The following is a 20,136-nucleotide window of genomic DNA, read 5'->3' on the forward strand; positions in this document are numbered from 1 at the left end:
AATTTCACATGTCCTGATTGATATGTATTAAGGACATAAATTGTGCAAGCTTATATAATAAGGTCTTAGAATCACGAACATTATGCATACCTTCTTACATTTTTCTTGTGTCCTCAAATATGTTTCTTGTGTATTATATTTGAATCATTCCAAAATGAATTCATACTCTTCAATTAAAGAAATGGCACTGGGAAGTAGCCCTGTGGCTCAAGCGGTAGCGTGCTCGCCTTGAGCTGAAGAGCTGAGGACAGCGCCCAAGCCCAGAGTTCAAGCCCCACGACCGACCAAAAAGAAAAAAAGAAAAAAGAAATAAATGTCACTGTTCATATCATTATCATATCATATTTCATATCATTATGAAACTGTAAATTGACTATCTTTTTGCCTTAAATTTAATGACCATGCTCATCTTCATGTCTTCCAGAACAATGAATATGTCCAACACAGGAAACAAGAACCCTGTTAGTTACTTTATCCTTATGGGTTTTCCCTCAAGCCCACAAATACAGCTCCTCTACTTTGGGCTCTTTGCTGTAACCTACACACTGACACTGATGGGGAACACAGCCATTGCCTGTGCTGTGTGGACAGACCGGTGTATTCACACTCCCATGTACATCTTCCTGGGGAATTTCTCTCTCCTGGAAATATGCTATGTCACCACAACTGTCCCGAACATGTTGGTCAACTTCCTCTCCACAACAAAGTCTATTTCCTTTGTCAGTTGTTTTGCACAGTTCTACTTCTTCTTCTCCTTTGGGTGTGATGAGGGCTTCTACCTTTGCATCATGGCCTTTGACAGGTACCTTGCCATCTGCTGCCCTCTGCACTACCCACAGATCATGACGAGGAGGTTATGCACTGGTCTGGTCATCTTTGGATGGACAGGTGGGTTAATTTTGTTCATAACTCCAGCTGTTCTTATTTCACACTTGCCTTATTGTGGCCCAAATGTCATCAACCATTTCGTGTGTGATCCTGTTCCATTGATGATGCTGTCCTGTTCTGAAGACTCCACCACACAGTTCATTTACTCTACTTTCAATGTCATCTTCATGATTGGTACTTTCCTCTTTGTCCTTTGTTCTTATGCTCTGGTGATTCTGGCTGTGTTAAGGATGTCCTCAGCAGCTAGCAAACACAAGGCCTTCTCTACTTGTGCTTCTCATCTGGCAGTTGTCAGCATCTTTTATGGATCTATTATGGTGATGTATGTCAGTCCTGGATCTAAACACCCAGTTGAAGTACAAAAATTATTACTTTATTTTATTCTGTGATAACACCCCTCTGTAATCCTCTTATTTACAGTCTAAGGAACAAGGAGATTCAAGCTGCACTAAGGAAAGTCTTTGGAACTGAAATCCCATTAATAAAACAAATAAAAAATAATTTACTATGAATAATTAACTAGTTATTCACCAATTTTGTTCCTTTGTTTAGGAACTAAATTCATTAACCACCAATATAAGTAAAAAAAACTTTTCAGGAAAATTCAATAATTTTGTTTAGAAACTGTTTCAGTCTTGAAATTGCCTACTATATGATAGGTTAGCCTTATTCAAATAATTACATTTTCTGAAGAAAATTCATATGTAGCTAAGCTTCTGAAAGGTTAAAGAGATTAACTTTCTAATTAAGGAGAATATATAAAGATACAAAATCAGTCATTTGCTTTTTGAATAATAATATTAATCATGTTCTCTATTGGTATATTTCCATTTTAGAGAACGGATTTATATGTTTATATTTTCAATATATTCATATATATAAGCATATATATAATGCTAGTTATAATGGGAATATGTATGTGTGTGTGTATATATATGTATACCCATGTATACATATACATATACATGGGTATACATATATATACACCTATATATAATTATATATATGTATATAATGTTTTTAAGAACAGAAATAGCTGTAGCTGAGATGGTAGGTCAGAGATCACCTAAACTGGTTGAGGAATTTCATAGTTATTTTTTATGATCAATATAGATAAAGATAAAGACAATTGTGGAAGATCAAATATTAATCAGCTCTTCACATATTTTACTTCAAACAATATCAAGTGACATATTTTGGGGCATATTTTATTTAGGTATATTTTCATTTTACCTGTGTCACACAGATAATAATTATTTTAGCTATCTCTCTATTTTTTTTCTTCTTTAATGTATGGAATGATTTTTAATGTAAGTGTTTGAATCACTGGTGAACAATCCTTTCAAGGATAATTACAAGTGTATAAGACAACAGGAATATCAGATACTATATGCAGAGATACCATTATAGCCTGCAAGAATTTCCTTGTCTCACAGTGCAATGAATCTCTATGTGATATTCCTTGCAAGAAGAACCAAGGAAGTTTTCTGCATGTAGGGGAAAAATTTCTGAGAGCTCCCATTGCAAATGAGATGGGGTATATTGAGGGAGGTTCTTTCTGTTTGTTTATGTATTTAACAGAAGCAAAGTGAATTAAATGTGAATCCTGTCTTACAGACTTCCATTAGCAAAATGCTTTAATTCACAACTTCATCAATTTTCAATTTAATTCTGATGTTTATATGCATATTTAAATTGTTGTTTCGTTTTTGATACCTAAAGTTTATTCATTGAACCATCATTTAATATCTGACTGAGATCAAGAGAGGTAGTGAAAATATGTTGACCAAATAATGTGTAGCAGTGGTTAGTTGAATGTGATTTCTGCTGTAATCACCTTCAAAGCAATGACTAACTTAAATGATACATATACATATACATATATATATATATACATATATATATATATGTATGTATGTATGTATGTATAATCTACTGTTTGTATCCCAGGGAATCTTTCACCTCATACATTAGCTTGCTGCTACTTTACAGAAAGAAATCCAAGCATTTAACAACTGTTTCTAGAATTAGAACTTTATAATGACAAATAAAAGATTGAGCTTCAAATTGCTTTTTTGTGTATTTGAAGACATGAACTACTTATAAGGATGCAAGTAGAAGTCTCCTCAATGGATGATTTATGGGATAGCCCTTGCCCTCACATATTCTCTATTATCTTCAACTACTACCCAAACATAAAACTGTTAAACAGAAGTTGTATTCTTTATAAACCATGTGTATACTAACCTTTCTCATATTCAAAGGTTAATCTGGCATAGTACTTCTTTTGCTTCAAAACTTCTTTTGCATCTGTATTTATTAGCTGCTTGTCATTTACACATAACACTTTATATATACTATATACAAATTACCAAATTCATTCCCACTATGTAAAGTTAATGTGAGGGAGTCCATTTTTAAATAAAGCAGGGATTTACGTTATCAAATTGAATTAATTTATAATGCTTCAGTAATGTCTGCTTCAAGGAATATACAACAGATCATTCTTCCACGCCAAATGATTTTATTTATATGTCACCCAGGGATTGATCCTAGGGCCTCACACATACTAGTTAAGCACTCTACCACTAAGCCAAATTGCCAGTCCTATACCAAATGATTTTGTCCAACTTGGACACAGCAATTTCTTCTGCCTCACATTTTTTTCTTTTGGAGTCTGGTTGTGGGGCCTGAACTCTGGGCCTGGGCGCTGTCCCTCAGCTATTCGGCTCAAGGCTAGCGCTCTACCACTTGAGCCACAGCGCCACTTCCAGCTTTTTTCTTTTTTTGCTTACATGGTGCTGAGGAATCGAACCCAAGGCCTCAGGCATGCAAAGCAAGTGCTCTACCACTGAGCCACCTTCCCGGACCCTCTGCCTCACATTTTAAGGATAACTATTTCATTTATTTTATACAACCACCATTACATACTATAACCATTTAGAGCAATTTGTTACCAATACCATATTAACTAGTTAGAAAACTAATCTTACAATTTTACTGAAGTGAAGTAGTTTTGTGATTATTTAATTTACGATTATAAATGATAGTGTAATTAAAATCTATTATTGGTCAGGTGCCAGTGGCTCATGCCTGTAATCCTAGCTACTCAAGACTCAAGTTCAAGCCACAGAACTGGCACCAAAAAACTATTCTTTGAAGATATTTTTGTTGAGTTTCTATTCACACCTGTTTAGCTATATTGAAGTTTTACCTCATGCTGATATTATCCTACTACAATAGCACCACACATCTGCAAAATTTCAGACTCAGTTCTTCAAAGTCACCAAAGCCTCAAAACCTATGCTAAATAAACCCAAAATTATTATAAGGGAAGTATAGATTAATGGATGCATCAAATGTTCTTATTTGTGGAAGGCTTTCTACAGGCACTGGTATCAAGTTTTTATTTTGTTCTCTTGCATGCTCTATGTTCTTCCTCAGTGGGAGCACCTCTGACAAACAAAACCTATGCCTGAATTTTGTCTCAGGTTATGGTTTTGAAGGGGTTCATATAAAGAAAAAATTTAGTAACCTTAAAACAAAACAAATCTTTAAGCTCTTTCAATAGATAAATTATTGGTCAGATGACAATAAAGATTCCAGTGAAAGTGGTAGGTAAATCAGAAGATGATAAACCATGAGTAGAGACCATCAATGTGCTAAGGCTTCCATAACTCATGAGTTGGGATGAATTGGAAAAGGGTAGCATTGCCTTTGAAACATCTCAAGCATACAATGTAGTCCTGAGTTTACCTTTCCTGAAACATCCATATGTTTGCTTAGAACATTCTTAGCCTTACTGCCGGAGCAATGGTTTCCCCATATACCCTGGAGAAGTGATTAGATGAGAGTCAATGCAGTTGTAATATTTAATGCATATCTCATAAAACGAAAATTTGAGAGGAGGGCTGTGAGAGAATGATGATGTGAGAGAAGTGATGTTGACCAGATGTGTTGTGTCGACATGACAAATGCTAATCCCTTCGAACAACTACTTAAAGATAATTTTCTTAAAGAAGCTTATTACATGAAAAAAACACCAAAACAAATTCCTAAAAAGTTTTTGGGAAGCAGAGAAGCATAAAATACAGGCATTCATGACCATTAAATTAACAATGTAGAAAATACTTAATGACATTGTTCAAAGGTAATAGGACACAGGTTAAAGAAAAAATACTTGAAAAAATAAACTTTAGAAGAGAAGTAGTAAACAACTGAGAATTGGGAAAGAGTTGAATATTTCTTTGTTTTCAACCTACTAACCAGTCAAAGTGTTTGTTTCGATAAGTCTACCACACATCTCAGGGAGTGAGACTTCAGATTTCTGCCTTCCAGATCTCTGCTGGATGGGAGGTGACTTCCACTCTGTTCTATGATTCCAGTTTCCCACCACATGGAGCTAAAGCCCTCAGTCTCCTCTGAGCTAAATCAGCTCTCCATAGGTGAGAGAAAAATATTTAAAATTCCAGAAAATAGTTGCTATAGTGACCTCTGAGCCTTAACTCCACCAGTTCTGGGTTGACGTACTGGGAAGAAGACAGAAGTTTCCCAATGTCTATGCACTAAGCATATTCTAGGACATTTTCTAAAGAGATTGTAATGTGCTTGATATTGAGTCAGCTAATATTACATTTTCTGGATGTTTCTTTTGTCTCTACTCCCACTTGCCAAGGTCTTCACTGATCCAGTTTTGGTTTCCAAGACCCTCTTTATACCAATAAGTTTAAAATTATTCACCACTGAAATCATAATTCACATTTCCTTTTCTTTATCTTTTTTCTATTGTCAAAATGATATGCAGAGGGGTTACAGTTACACAGGTAAGGTAATAAATACTTTTCTTGTCAAACTTGTTACCCCTTCCCTCATTTTCCTCCTATCTCCACACACACGCTCTCCCCATCCCCAAGTTGTACAGATGATTTCCAACATACTGTCTTGTGTGTATCATAGCTGCACTGGTTCTTTGACTCACTAGTCTGTTCTTCCCCTTCCCTTCCTTAACTCACATAAACATATATACAATACTAGGGTCTCAAAATCAAATACAGTGAAAACAGAAAATATACCAGAAGGTGAAGAACATACAAAAGAAACAAAAAATGACACAGTACATTAAAAACAACAACAAAGAAAAAACCCTTGTGTCCAGGTCTTAGAGTTCATTTTGTTTAGCATCATCTTATATGGTCATGTGTACATAGCTATTGAGCTAAGTGTATCCTACATGTATACTAATTATTGCAAATAGGGGAAACAAAGGGATGTATGTTTCTTTGTGACTGGTTTACTTCACTTAATATAGGACTTTTTCCAAGTCTTTCCATTTCCTAACAAATGGGGCAATGCCATTCTGTCTGATGGAAGCACAGAATTCGATTGTTTATATAACCACATTTTCTTCATCCATTCATCTACTGAGGGGCATCTGGGTTGGGTCCATTTCTTACTATGGTGAATAATACTGCTGCGATAAACAGAGTTGTGCTGGTAGCTTTAATATGGTCTTATTTGTGGTCATTTGGGTAAATGCCCAAAAGTGGGATTGCTGGGTCATAGGGGAGCCCTATGTGGAGTCTTTTGAGGAACCTCCATAGTGCTTACCAGAGTGGTAGAACAAATTTACACTCCCACCAACAATGCAGTACTGTTTCCTTTTGACCACCTCCCCTCTAGCATCTGTTCTTATTAAATTTCTTTTTTCTGTAAGGTTTTTATTCTCAAAATACTGTACAGAGGGGTTACAATCAGATAAGCAAGATAATGAGTACATTTCTTATCAAGCATTGTTGCCTCCTTTGTTTTTCCCCTACCATCCCTTCCCTCCCATCTCCACAACTACACTCCCTGCCCTCTGCCTAAATTATAAAGTTCATTTTTGGCATAGCATCTTTTACATCACATTGTTACAATGGGTCAACCTGTATCCCTATTTAAACAATTTGGTTTTTTCCTTCAGTTCCCCAAATTATACCAACATTAAATAGAGTGAAAATAGGGGTTATAGTGTGGGGGAAGAATATACAAAGCAACAAAAAATCACGTGGTACCTCATAAATACGTTAGAAACAATAGTAAGAAAGAAAAAACAACTTGTGTCCTTGGGGTTCATTTCATTTAACATCATGTTATCTGAGCTTTTCTGCTTGTCTCAGATATATACGAGCTATTGAAAATAAGGGAAATCATGGGACCTATGTTTCTTTGGGTCTGGCTTATATCATGTAATATATTTTTTCCAAGTACTTCCATTTCCTAGAAAATGGGACAATGTTATTCTTTGTAATGGAGACATAGAATTCCATTGTGTATATAGACCATATTTTCTTGATCCATTCATCTACTGAGGGGCATCTGGGTTAGTTCCATATCTTAGCTATGGTAAAATAAGGCTGATAAACATAGTTGTGCTGGTAGCTTTAGTAAGGTCTTGTTTGTGATCATTTGGGTAAATGCCCAAAAGTGGGATTGCTGTGTCATGGGGAGCTCTATGTGAAGTCTTTTGAGGAACCTCTATACTGCTTTCCAAAGTGGATGAACAAGTTTACACTCCCACCAACAATTCAGTAAGGTTCCCTTCTGCCCACATCCCCTCCAGCAACTGTTGTTATTAGAGTTCTTGATTATAGCCATTCTAACTGGGGTGAGATGGTATCTCAATGCTGTTTTGATTTGCATTTCTCTTATGGCTAGAGAGGTTGAGCGTTTCTTCATGTCTATTGGCCATCCTTCTTTCCTCTTCAGAGAAATTTCTTTTTAAGTCTTTAGCCCACCTATTTATTGTTTCTTTGAAGGTTTGTTGTTGGGGGATTTAATTTTTTGAGTTCCAAGTATATTTTAGATATGAAACCCTTGTCTGTTGTATGGCTAGTGAAGATCTTCTCCCAATACGTGGGCTTTCTATTGATCTTGCTAGCTATGCCCTTTGCCATGTAGAAGCTCTGCAATTTCATGCAATCCCATTTGTCCAACCTATCTTTGATTTGTTGTGTTTCTGGGTCTCTATTAAAAAAATTTCAGGCTGTGCCAAGGAGACCTAGGGTTCTCCTATTCTGTCCTGTAATGTGTTGCTTTGATTCTGAGGTCTTTGATTCATTTGGAGTTGATTTTGGGGCAGGGTGATATATAAGGATCTAGCTTTAGTTTTCTACAAGTGATTAACCAATTTTTCCAGCACCATTTACTGAAGAGGCTGTCTTTCTTCCATTCTATTTTTTTAGCTCCCTTATCAAAGATTAGATGTCTATAGGTCTGGAGGTTCATTTCTGGGTTTTCAATTCTATTCCGTTGGTCCTGAGGTCTGTTCTTGTGCCAGTACCAAGCTGTTTTGATTACTATAGCTTTGAAGTAGAGTTTGAAATTTGGTATTGATATTCCTCCAGCAGTATTCTCTCTGTTAAGGATCATTTTTGCTATTTGGGGTTTTTATTGTTTCATATGAATTTTTGGATTGCCTCTTCTATTCCCTTGAAGAATGAGCATGGAATATTGATAGGTATCACATTGAATTTGTAGATAGCCTTGGCACAGACTGAAATTTTCTTAACAGACACCCAGCAACACAACAAATCAAAGAAAGGTAGGACAAATGGGATTGCATGAAATTGCAGAGCTTCTGTATGGCAAAGGACATAGCTATCAAGATCAATAGAAAGCCCATGGATTGGGAGAAGAGCTTCACTAGCCATACAATGGACAAGGGTCTCATATCTAAAATATACTTGGAACTCAAAAAATTAAATCCCCCAACAACAAATCCTCAAAGAAACAACTGCCCAATAAATAACTGGGCTAAAGACTTAAGAGAAGCTTCTCTGAAGAAGAAAGAAGGATGGCCAATAGACACATGAAGAAATGCTCAACCTCTCTAGCCATAAAAGAAATGCAAACCAAAACAACATTGAGATACCACCTCACCCCAGTTAGAATGGCTATAATCAAGAACTCTAACAACAACAGATGCTGGAGGGGATGTGGACAGAAGGGAACACTACTGAATTGTTGGTGGGAGTGTAAACTTGTTCAACCACTTTGGAAAGTAGTATGGAGGCTCCTCAAAAGACTCCACATGGAGCTCCCCTATGACCCAGCAATCCCACTTTTGGGCATTTACCCAAATGTTCACAAACAAGACCACACTAAAGCTACCAGCATGACTATGTTTATTGGAGCATTATTTACCATAGCAAAGATAATGGAACCAACCCAGATGTCCCTCAGTAGATGAATGGATCAAGAAAATGTGGTATATATACACAATGGAATTTTGTGCCTCCATCAGAAAGAATGACATTGCCCCATTTGTTAGGAAATGGAAAGACTTGAAAAAAATTATATTAAGTGAAATAACCCAGGCCCAAACAAACATAGGTTCCATGGTTTTCCTTATTTGCAATAACTAGTATATGTCTGAGTCAAGCAGAAAAGGTCAGATAAGTTGATGTTAGGGAAATGAACCCTAAGATATGTATTCACATTTTTTTTTTCTTTCATGCGATTGTTTCTAACACATTTATAAGATTATTTCTTTGTTGCTTTGTATGTCCCTCCTGCATGGTATAACCATTGCTTTCACTGTATTTGATGTTGTTATAATTTGTGGAGGGGAAGGGAAAAAACAAATCGTTTAAATAGGGATACAGGTGGACCCATTGCAACAATGAGACCTACAAGTCGTTGTGTCAAAAACGAACTTTACAACTTTGGTGTGAGTGGGAGGAGGGTTGGGGTTGGGGGGTGGGGGAGGATGTGATGAGAAGGGGAAACAAAGAAAGAGGTTACAATGCTTGATATGAAATGTACTCATTATCTTGCCTATGTAATTGCCCCCTCTGTACAGTATTTTCACAATAAAAAAAGTCTCTTGTAAAATCTGCATTCTAGTGACTGAGACTAGTCATTAGCAGACAAGCACATAGCTCTACAATTCTAGTAGTCTCAACTAAAATAAAAAGATTTAATAGAGTATAAATATAGAAAAAGATAGGGAAGAGTAGATGATTCTGATAGGCTGGTCAGACCAGGTCTTTGGAAAGAGGTGATATTTCAAAATCAGCAAATAAGCCACAGATCTAGGAAAATCCATTTCTGAGTAAATATGGTATACATTTACATTTGCAGAGAATATAAAAGTGAGATTGAGATAGATGAGGGGAGAAATGTGCTAGCCTTGTGCTAAAGAACTGAGGGATAGCGCCCAGGCCCAGAGTTCAGGCCCCACGACTGACCAATAAATAAATAAATACATAAATATATAAATACATAAATAAATACATAAGAAAAAGAAACCTATAAGCCAGGTGCTAGTGGCTCATGCCTATAATCAAAACTACTCAGGAGGCTGAGATAAGAGTATCACAGTTCAAAGCCAACCCAGGCAGGAAAGTCTGTGACACACAAAAAAAAGCTGGAAGTGGAGCTGTTGCTCACGTGGTACAACACTAGCCTCGAGCAAAAGAAGCTCAAGGATAGCAACCAGGCCTTGAGTGTGGCTCACACCTGCAATCCTATTTACTCAGAAGACTGTGATATGAGGACTTCATTTCAAAGCCAGCCCAGAGAGAAAAGTCTGTAAGTCTCTTATTTCCAGTTAACCAGCAAAAAGCCAGAAGTGGAACTGTAACTCAAATGAAAGAATGCTAGTCTTAAGCAGAAAAAAAAGCAAGGAATGAATGGCAACTCCTTTGTACATTCACTTAAATATAATAAAAATATGTTTTTTTAAAAAAGAGCACAAGTCCCTGAGTTAAAAACCTAGGTAGTGACACAAAAAGAAGGCAAAAAATAAACCCAGAATTGTTTGAAATTTGACACTATTTTTCCCATTTAAGCCAGGTTAAATAGGTAATTAAATACCCATGTAACAAATAAAATATTTTGTAATATACAATGAGTCTGACACAGATTTTTAGCAAACTAGGCATAGCCTTCTTTTATTCATGAAAGCTATCTTCAATACATAGCTAACACATAGTGAAAATAAATCTCTTCTGTTCAACATTGTACTGAAAGTGTTAGTTGGTACAGTGAGGCAAATAAATGATGTCAGCATTATTAAGACATGAATTCTCCCCCAAATTATCCGAAGAGTCATGCAAGCACAAATCAAACTGTCAGAAGGCTTGCTTTGGTATAAATTAGCAAGCAAATGTAAAAATTTCCTATACAAAGCCAGGCGCCAGTGGCTCACACCTGTAATCATAGCTACTCAGGAGACTGAGATCTGAGGATCGGGGTTCAAAGCCAGCCCAGGCAGGAAAGTCCGTGAAACTCTTTATCTCCAATAAACCACCAGAAAACCGGAAGTGGCGCTGTTGCTCAAGTGATAGAGTGCTGGCCTTGAGCTGAACAGCTGAAGGACAGTGTTCAGGCCCAGTGTTCAAGCCCTATAAACAACAACAACAACAAAAATTCCTATACAAATGCAAAGGGCCTTGATTAAAGTTGAAAAACTAACACTGCCTGCTTTCGAGACTCACTATAAACCATCTGAACAAATACGTCACCAATGTTAGACAAGTAGATCAGTGGAAGACTATAGGTAGTCCAGAAATAGAGCTACATAGAAAGAACAGCTGTTGAACAGAGATACTAAAGTATTTTAAAATGTGGTGGTAAAATGGTTGTATTTCCATATCGAAAATTATGAACTTTAATTTTAGCACATTAGAAAATATACAAAAATGGATTATGCAACTAAAGCTTTAACGTCCTATAGAAGAAAACACATAGGAAAACTATTGTAGTTGAAGACTGTTTTGATACAACAACAAAAGGATTAAAAGGACACATCATAAATTGATTTGTTGGACTCCATCAAAGTGAAAATGTCGGCACTTTGAAAAACACTATTAAGAAAATAGAAAGACAAGCCACAGACAGGGAAGAAAATGTTCTTAAACCACATAGCTATTGAAGTACTTGCTTCCAGAATATATAAATAATACTAAAAAAATCAATAATGAGAAATAGTACTTCCTATGTTTGCTGCAAATTATTCACAATAGCTATGATATGGAAAAAGCCTTAATCTCTATGACATATTGAACAAATTCTATATATTTATACAATATAGAATTATTCAGCAATAGACAGAAATTAACTTTATGCCTACAACAACTTAGATGAATTTCCAAATAATTACATTGGAGGGAAAGGTCTTACAAAAAAATGCATAATGGTCTAAGTCCATTTATGTATTTTTATTTTAACACAAATGCACATAGTTGTGAAGCAAAATGATATTTCAATTAAATAATATAATGTGGAATAATCAGATCAAAGTAATTGACATATACTTACCACCACAGACACAAATCATTTCTCTGTTATGAATATTCAGTTATTTTGAAACATGTATTAACATCAGCCATAGTTATCAAACATTAGAAATTATTGCTCCTATCCAAATGTCTTCTGTCCCAGTTAACCATCTCCCTCCATTTTTTCCTCCTCTCAGCCTCTATTAACCACTATTCAACTTTGTCTATGAGATCAATGTTTTGACTTCAACACATAAGTGAATGACAGCCTGCAGTATTTGTCTTCCTGTGCTTTGCTTATTTCAACTAGACTATAGAAAAATGCAAACTCAATAATAGTGGGAAGACCAGCTGTTTCCATGGAGAAAGTCAAGGAGGAGTAAGAGAGAGGTGATGGTAAAGGGTACCAGGAGACTTAGGGGCATGATAATAAAATTACTATCACAATGCAGATTTTACAGACGTATACATGTTAAAATTCCTTAAGTCATGTTTGTATCATTTGTTATAATCCCCTGTACTGCCATAAAACTCCTTTAAAATCCTGCCAAAACTCTTTTAGAAGTCCTCATACTTACAAAGCTCATTTAGAAGACCAGAGTGAGAGAAAGAGAGAGGAAGATGGGAGAGAGGCAAGGGAAAAGAAAAGAGTGGGGGGGGGGAAGAAGAAGGAAGAGAGGAGATTGTTAAACAATGAGGAAAGGAGTGAAGGAGGGAGGGAAGGACAGCAATACTTATTTTAGCCAAGACAAGAGAATGTTTGGTATTTTTTGGGTGTCACACAGCACTGTGCTTAGACAAAATTCTGATTGTCTCATCATGATCTCCATGTTAGTCATACTTTTCATTGCTATGACAAAATGCCAGTTATAAACAGCTTTTTTAGGAAGAAATGTTTATTTCAACTCATGGTTTGAGAGGTTTCAGTCCAAAATTCTTGGGTCTGGTGATTCTGGGCTAGTGGAGAGAGAGGCAGATACTTATAGCAATGGAACATGAGGTAGAGACCATTCACCTTTTAGCTGACAGAAGCAAGAGAGGAAAGGGCCAGGCACCAAAAATAAACCCTAGGTTACACCCTAGTCTCCTATCTCCTCCAGCTACAACCTATGTAAATTCCATCATCTCTCACAGCAATACCACCAGCTGAAGATCTAGCACTCAACCCATGATCATCCTTTAATGAGGTTGTATTCTATAAGATGAATTCCAAGAGAGTACCACAGCACTGCTGTGCATGGAAGACCAGCATGCATACTCCTGTGAATGTTAGTTCACTTGCAGGCACTTGAGGCGAAGCCCTCAGGTTTCTAAGAGTTTTCACTGGCCACAAGTATTGGTTGTTTAATTAATCAACCCAGTTAGTAAGTTAGTTAGTTGTATTTTGTCTCACTTATAAGAAATTTGAAGCAAACGCATATCAACTTGCCTTTTTTAAAAATAGAAATTAAGGCATGCCCCAAGGGAACTAAATAACAAGCACACAGCTGTCTCTTGACACTATTCTGCTTTTGGAAGTAAGTGGATCCTCAAGGGTCAGGAGGAACTGGGTAATTTGCTTCCTAGCAGGCTCTGCTTATTGCCTCTTCATCCTGCCTCGAACAAAATCAAGCATCTTCATCACAATTAGCACTTTTCCTCTCCAACAGTTCCTGCCAAAAAGACGGACACAGCTCTCTAAGAAAATAAGAAAGGAACTTGTAAGAAGCTTCAGTCTGGGATTCCCTTTCCTGATACAGGTAAAAGGTGATATAGAGCTTACAATAGTAAAAAAAAATAATGTAGCTGCAAAATTTAAAAGCTTTTATCTACAGCTCTCTGAATTTATTCTAGCCACATATAGCCTATCTTTCTTAAACTGTTTCTGGTACTGGGGCTTGAACTCAGAGCCTGGGATTTTTTTTCCCTAAAAGTTTGCAATCGGGCTGGGAAGGCAGCTCAGTGGTAGAGCACTTGCCTTGCTTGCATGAGGCCCTGGGTTCGATTCCGCAGCACCACATAAGAAAAAAGCCGGAAGTAGCACTGTGGCTCAAGTGGTAGAGTGCTAGCCTTGAGCTGAAGAGCTGAGGGACAGTGCCCAGGACCCGAGTTCAGGACCCACGACCGGACCCCAAAAAAAAAAAAAAGTTTACAGTCTACAGCTCCACTTCTAGCTTTCTGGTGATTAACTGGATGTAAAAACTTCATGGACTTTCCTGCCCAGGTTGACTTCAAACTGCAATCCTCAGATCCCAGCTTCGTAGTAGCTAGGATTAAGGACATAAGGCATGAATGCCTGGCTTAATTCGCAGCTTTTAAAGGTATGATTATAGCCATTTTAGAACATTAAAAGTTATATGTATTTATATCATTTTATATATAGTTTTATTATATAAAGTTATATATAGTTTATATACATATATAATTTTATATAGAGAATTATATATATGAAAAAGAAATGTAACTAAAATAGAGTAGTCTAAAATAGAAAGTTATTGAATATTTAACTATTTAAAGCATTAAAATGTATTTTGAGCTGGGCTCTGATGGCTCATATCTGTAATCCTAGCTACTTAGGTGGCTCAAATCTGAGGATTATGGTTTGAAGCCAGCCCAGACAGAAAATTCTATTCGATTCTTATCTTCAACTAACCACCAAAAAGCCAGAAGTGGAGCTATAGCTCAACTAGTAGAGGACTAGCCTTGAGTAAAAAAAATCTCACGGCTAGCACCTAGGCCTTGAGTTCCAGTCTCAAGACTAAGACCAAAAAGGGGGTGTGGGGGAGATGTTCAATCATTAGCAGCAAATTCTATTCATTTGCAAGGAATTGAATGACTTTTCTCCCAATTATTATTAAAGCTGCAGACCTAAAACACATTGATAATTTTATAGAATTTAAAATCCAAATCACCTTCACATGTTACAGGAAATTAGTTAGCACCTCTATTCATTGGCCATGTACCTTCTGGCCCCAACACTTATTAACAGCCTCATTTGAAGATCAGAGATTTTGATTAAACAGTTTCCTGTTTAATATCATTAATATTAATCCTGAATGAAAATAGTATTATATAAAACTTATTTTTATGTCTGATTTAAGCACATCTTGAAAAGAAAGAAATACTTGATATCTCAGTCCCTCACAAGTTCTTAAAATAAGAATGGAAAAGACATTCAAAAAATGTAATTTTGTCATACAAGAATCAAGATCTGTTCTTCCCAGGGTTAAGATACTAAAAAGGTTGAGGCAATATAAACTAAAATATAAATTTCTTGGGAAATTTTATTTACCACATGCGTCCTACTGTCACAAAGATCAGATCTAGCACTAGCAGAAGAAAGCTTTTGCATTCATTTTATAAATTCTAAAATATTGATTAGTTTGCTAATCTTCTTTCCCCTCCCTGAAAAAAACAAGAAAGAAACAAAAAATATGCTGCAACCAGCTGCTATTTGACAAATACTGACTGCCATTTAGCCACAGAAGACTTACTCTTTGGGAAATTCCAAATAGATTACTGTCAACTACACCAACTTCCAAAACTAATTTGCAATTGATTGATTGATCATATAGAAATCCAGATAAAATAAGCTAGATATTCATGTTTCTATGTATGTCTTATGTACAAAGAGCTGTAATAACCAAACTGAAGACCTTACTGCAAGATTAGTAAACAAAGATTGTTCAGATTTTTTAAGTTTTTATGGTTATTATGAAGTTGATGTACAGAAGAATTACAGTTACATAAGTCAGGTAAAGGGTATATTTCTTTTTAGACAATGACACCCCTTCCCTCATAATCTCCCAGTTTTTTCCTACTGTCCCTACCCACAAATTGTATTGTTCATTTTTAATATTGTTCAGATTTTTTTTAATTCAGCATAACATGAAGCCATTGTGCAGAAGCAAAACAGTCCATAGGACATCTGCTCAGGAGTGCCTAGAAAGGGAGGAAAAAAGTTTTCTCTTTTTGTCAATTTTGTGATAAATCTACTTTAACACTGTATCAATAATGACAGGCTCCATCATTTTAATAACTAGATTGAAAGGTAAGGGACTTTTTAAACACATTACTTCAAACACAGACAAAAAAAAAGCTATCTCAGAAAAATCATATTAATGCTGACTATCCCTTAGCTGTATCTAGCATTGATGGACAAAACTGCATTAATAGAAGCAGATTGCATTATCAAATAGCTTAGTCAACTATTTTAATGGAAAAAAGTGATTCCAAATGGTTTCAGCTATACTGTATCCAGTCACACACAATCTAAGCTTTGCTCTTGGTAGCTATGATCTCTTTCCTTCCTTTCTCTCTTTAATTTTATTCATAAATAAATTTTATTTATAAATAAACTAAGTGCATTTATTCATTTATTTTGTAAATTTTAGTGAAAGTTTTTTAGGTGCAAACATTAAGCTCAATTCCCTATTATCTCTACATAAGAACTTTTCAGGCAAATTGATATCAAGGCTAAAAGAAATTTCTCTTTGAAATTTACTCTTCAGGAAGATACTCCTAAATGAACTAATTCAACTACTCTCTCTTAGACATATAGGAGAGAAATATCTGGTAATATCCTGAGGTAGATCACAGACTTCTACATGGATAATGGCATTCTCAGAGCTCCTGTAAATTATATCCCTGCATTAAAGAGTTCCACATTAGGTTTGGGAGACTATTTTTCTTTATCATGCATAAAATATTCTCTTTAAAGGAAAAAAATTATATAACCATCTGTTCTGAAGAGAAAATACTGCCAAGAAGAATATTGCCCAGTGTGATATTATTACAAGAAAGAAAGAAAAAGACAAGTTGTGAAAATGCATCTATCTCTCATATCTCAGTACCCTGGTAAAGACCTTAACATTAGAGAACACTGACAGCTCTCATACACTGTCAATAGGAACTTAAAAATTGTGCAAAAATCTACTTTATGTAGATGGTACACAGCTACCTATAAGCCTAACTACACAAGAAGATGAAAAGTGTGAGACCAGCTCAATACTAGAATAAAAGAAGTAAGAGGAAGAGGAGAAGAAAGAAGAAGGGGAGGAGGAAGGAGAGGAGGAAGAGGAAGAAGAAGAAAGAAGAGGAAGAAGGAGAAAAAAAGAAAAAGAGGTGGCAGTGGCGGCAGCAGCACAGAAGGAAGAGGAGGAGGAGGAAGAGGAACAGAAGGAAGAGGAGGAGGAAAAGGAGGAAAAAACTGCTTAGTAATCAAAGAAAACTGCTTATTACAATTGAAGATACATACACCTTTTGGAGATGTGAGCCAGGAGAGCTAACCTACATGGCATACTAAAATTTCTTCCAAGAGCATCAAACTAGAAATCAACCAAAATATTCATCTACACTACAATGTCTAAAGTAACGCTTTAATCACACATGCAATAATATAGAACAGTAAAAATTAATTACCTGTAGATAGATACAACATAATCTGACAACTTACTATTGAAATAAAGAAAGTAACCAAAAGTCGAGTAGTACAATTACACTTATGCAAAGTAAAAGAAAGCAGACAAAAATAGTAACAATTATTTAGAAGTACATATTTGGTTGATAAATTATTTTTTAAAAAAACAAAAAAATGATTTCCATAGGGAAAGAATATTGCAGGTAGAGAGCAGAGAAGTTGAGGTAGTGATTAGAATATAGCACGAGAGGAAATGTCTAGGATGTTCTATTCTTTACCTCGATGATAGCTACAGTAGCACTTTTCTTCATGATGATTCAGTGAATTTTTGGCTTATTTAATCTGCATATTTCCATTTCACAACAAGGGAATTTCTATGTATATCCATTAGCAATTCATGTTTCCAGTGTCTTTTACATACTAGTGTCCAAGAGAACAGTATTTTCAAATTATACAAAAATAGTGGCTCACACTGTAATCTTAGCTACTAGGGAGATCTGAGGATCAAAGTTCAAAGCCAGTCTATCAGTAATGTCCATGAGACTTTTATCTCTAATTAACCACCAAAAAGCCAGAAGTGGAGCTGTGGCTCAAGTGGTAATGCTAGCCTTGAGCATAAAAGCTCATAGAAAATGCCTAGTCCCTGAATACAAACCTTAGGACTTGGCACAACAATAATAATAATTATTATTATTATTATATTATTATTATTTATATGTACATGGCATTTCTCAAATAGGTTGAAGACATTTCTGGATCACAATTTGTCTTTGTATTATTCAGTAACTGCTGGCATTTTTACAGCTCACAGACACATGACAGACATCAATACCCTCAGCAACTTCAGCACCATTCCTGGCTTCATCCTCCTGGGTTTCCCTGGTCCCAGGCAGAGCCAGATCCTCCTCTTCATGCTCTTCTCTTTCATCTACATCCTCACCCTCACGGGCAATGGTTCCATCATCTGTGCTGTGTACTGGGATCAGAGACTCCACACCCCCATGTACATCCTGCTGGCCAACTTCTCCTTCCTGGAGATCTGGTATGTCACCTCCACAGTCCCCAACATGTTGGCCAATTTCCTCTCTGACACCAAGGTCATCTCCTTCTCTGGCTGCTTTCTCCAGTTCTATTTCTTCTTTTCCTTGGGATCTACAGAATGTTTTTTCCTAGCAGTTATGGCTTTTGATCGGTATGTTGCCATCTGTAAGCCTCTACACTATCCTACCATTATGACCAGACATCTCTGCAACAACCTTGTGATCAGCTGCTGGGTACTTGGTTTCCTCTGGTTCCTAGTTCCCATCACTATCATTTCCAAGATGACTTTCTGTGGATCTAGAATTATTGACCATTTTCTATGTGACCCAGGTCCACTGCTAGCCCTTATCTGTACCAGAGACCCCATGATAGAGTTGACTAGCTCCTCCTTAAGTTCCTTGCTTTTATTTATTCCCTTTCTCTTCATCATGGGGTCCTATGTTTTGGTCCTCCGAGCTGTATTGAGGGTCCCTTCAGCAGCTGGAAGAAAAAAGGCCTTTTCTACCTGTGGCTCCCATCTGGCTGTGGTTTCTCTTTTCTATGGCTCAGTGATGGTCATGTATGTAAGCCCAACATCTGGTCATAGAGCTGGAATGCAAAAAATTGTAACTCTGTTCTATTCTGTGGTCACTCCACTGGTTAATCCTGTAATATATAGTCTAAGGAACAAAGATATGAAAGATGCAATGAAAAAATTACTGAAAATACAAAATTAAGGTACTTGTTTTAAAAGATTTTTGAGAGACAATATCTAATTTTACTTTATTGATTAAAAAGAAAATTAATGGATATGGCTCAGAAAATATTTCTGTTTTATTAGTTCCTAGAATATTCAGTCCTAATAAGGAGTCACAAAGATGTAGTCTACCTTCTTAATTTTACAAATGACAAAGTTATCATTTTGTTTAAATATTGAAGAAAAAATCTTCTGCTGGGCACTCGTGGCTCATGCCTGTAATTCCAGCTGGGACTGGCATCTGTGCTTTGTGGTTCAAAGCCAGCCAGAGCAAGATAGAGACTCTTAACTCCAATTAAAATCTGGAAGAGGAGGTATGGCTCAAGTGTTAAGAGTTCCATCCTTAAGCAAAAAAAGCTAAAGAACAGTAAGTAGGTCCTGAGTTCAAGCTCCAGTCCATTACTGGCATAATTAATTAGTAACAAATCTGTCAAACCAGAAAAACCTCTCCATAAAGGCAGAGAAGACAAAAAGTCAGTTCTGTTATTCAGTAAGCATTAAACCACAAAAAAATGTGTATCATAGAACACACAGGCACTTTTTGTGAATTGAAAAGATTCCTCATCATTTTGTATAGTAATGTTAATGTGATCCATTATGTACTTCTTTTGAAGATAAATAATAATCAGTCCTCAGGAGACTGTGACAGCACAATGTATCATGTCATCCTATATCCACTTGCTAAATTGGGGAGCCATCTATATTTGATAACTGGCTTTATACAAAAGGAGTGATATTCTCACACACTGATGACAGGAAATCATTCTGCAACTTGGAAGTTAGTCTGTTGAAGTTGGGATCCTGCCCTC

The 20,136-nt window shown here is 36.2% G+C and overlaps 2 protein-coding genes across 2 annotated transcripts; both read left to right on the forward strand.

Annotated features, from left to right (window-relative positions):
• The first annotated feature begins 479 nt into the window (after window positions 1-479).
• Window positions 480-1,277, forward strand: LOC122126627 (olfactory receptor 11G2-like). The gene has a single exon (XM_042701115.1). It carries the CDS (start codon window positions 480-482, stop codon window positions 1,275-1,277), a length of 798 nt encoding a protein of 265 aa, XP_042557049.1.
• Window positions 1,278-18,317: 17,040 nt separating this feature from the next.
• Window positions 18,318-19,307, forward strand: LOC122126597 (olfactory receptor 11G2-like). Its single transcript, XM_042701089.1, has one exon. It carries the CDS (start codon window positions 18,366-18,368, stop codon window positions 19,305-19,307), a length of 942 nt encoding a protein of 313 aa, XP_042557023.1. The 5' UTR covers window positions 18,318-18,365.
• The last annotated feature ends 829 nt before the right edge of the window (window positions 19,308-20,136 follow it).

This window comes from Dipodomys spectabilis, unplaced genomic scaffold (assembly GCF_019054845.1).
Source record: "Dipodomys spectabilis isolate Male_0828 unplaced genomic scaffold, ASM1905484v1 ptg000286l, whole genome shotgun sequence".
Lineage (NCBI taxonomy): Eukaryota > Metazoa > Chordata > Mammalia > Rodentia > Heteromyidae > Dipodomys > Dipodomys spectabilis.

Excerpts from the sequence above, each read along its gene's own strand:
- LOC122126597 (XM_042701089.1), top strand. The coding sequence starts at position 18,366 with ATGACAGACATCAATACCCTCAGCAACTTCAGCACCATTCCTGGCTTC.
- LOC122126627 (XM_042701115.1), top strand. The coding sequence starts at position 480 with ATGGGTTTTCCCTCAAGCCCACAAATACAGCTCCTCTACTTTGGGCTC.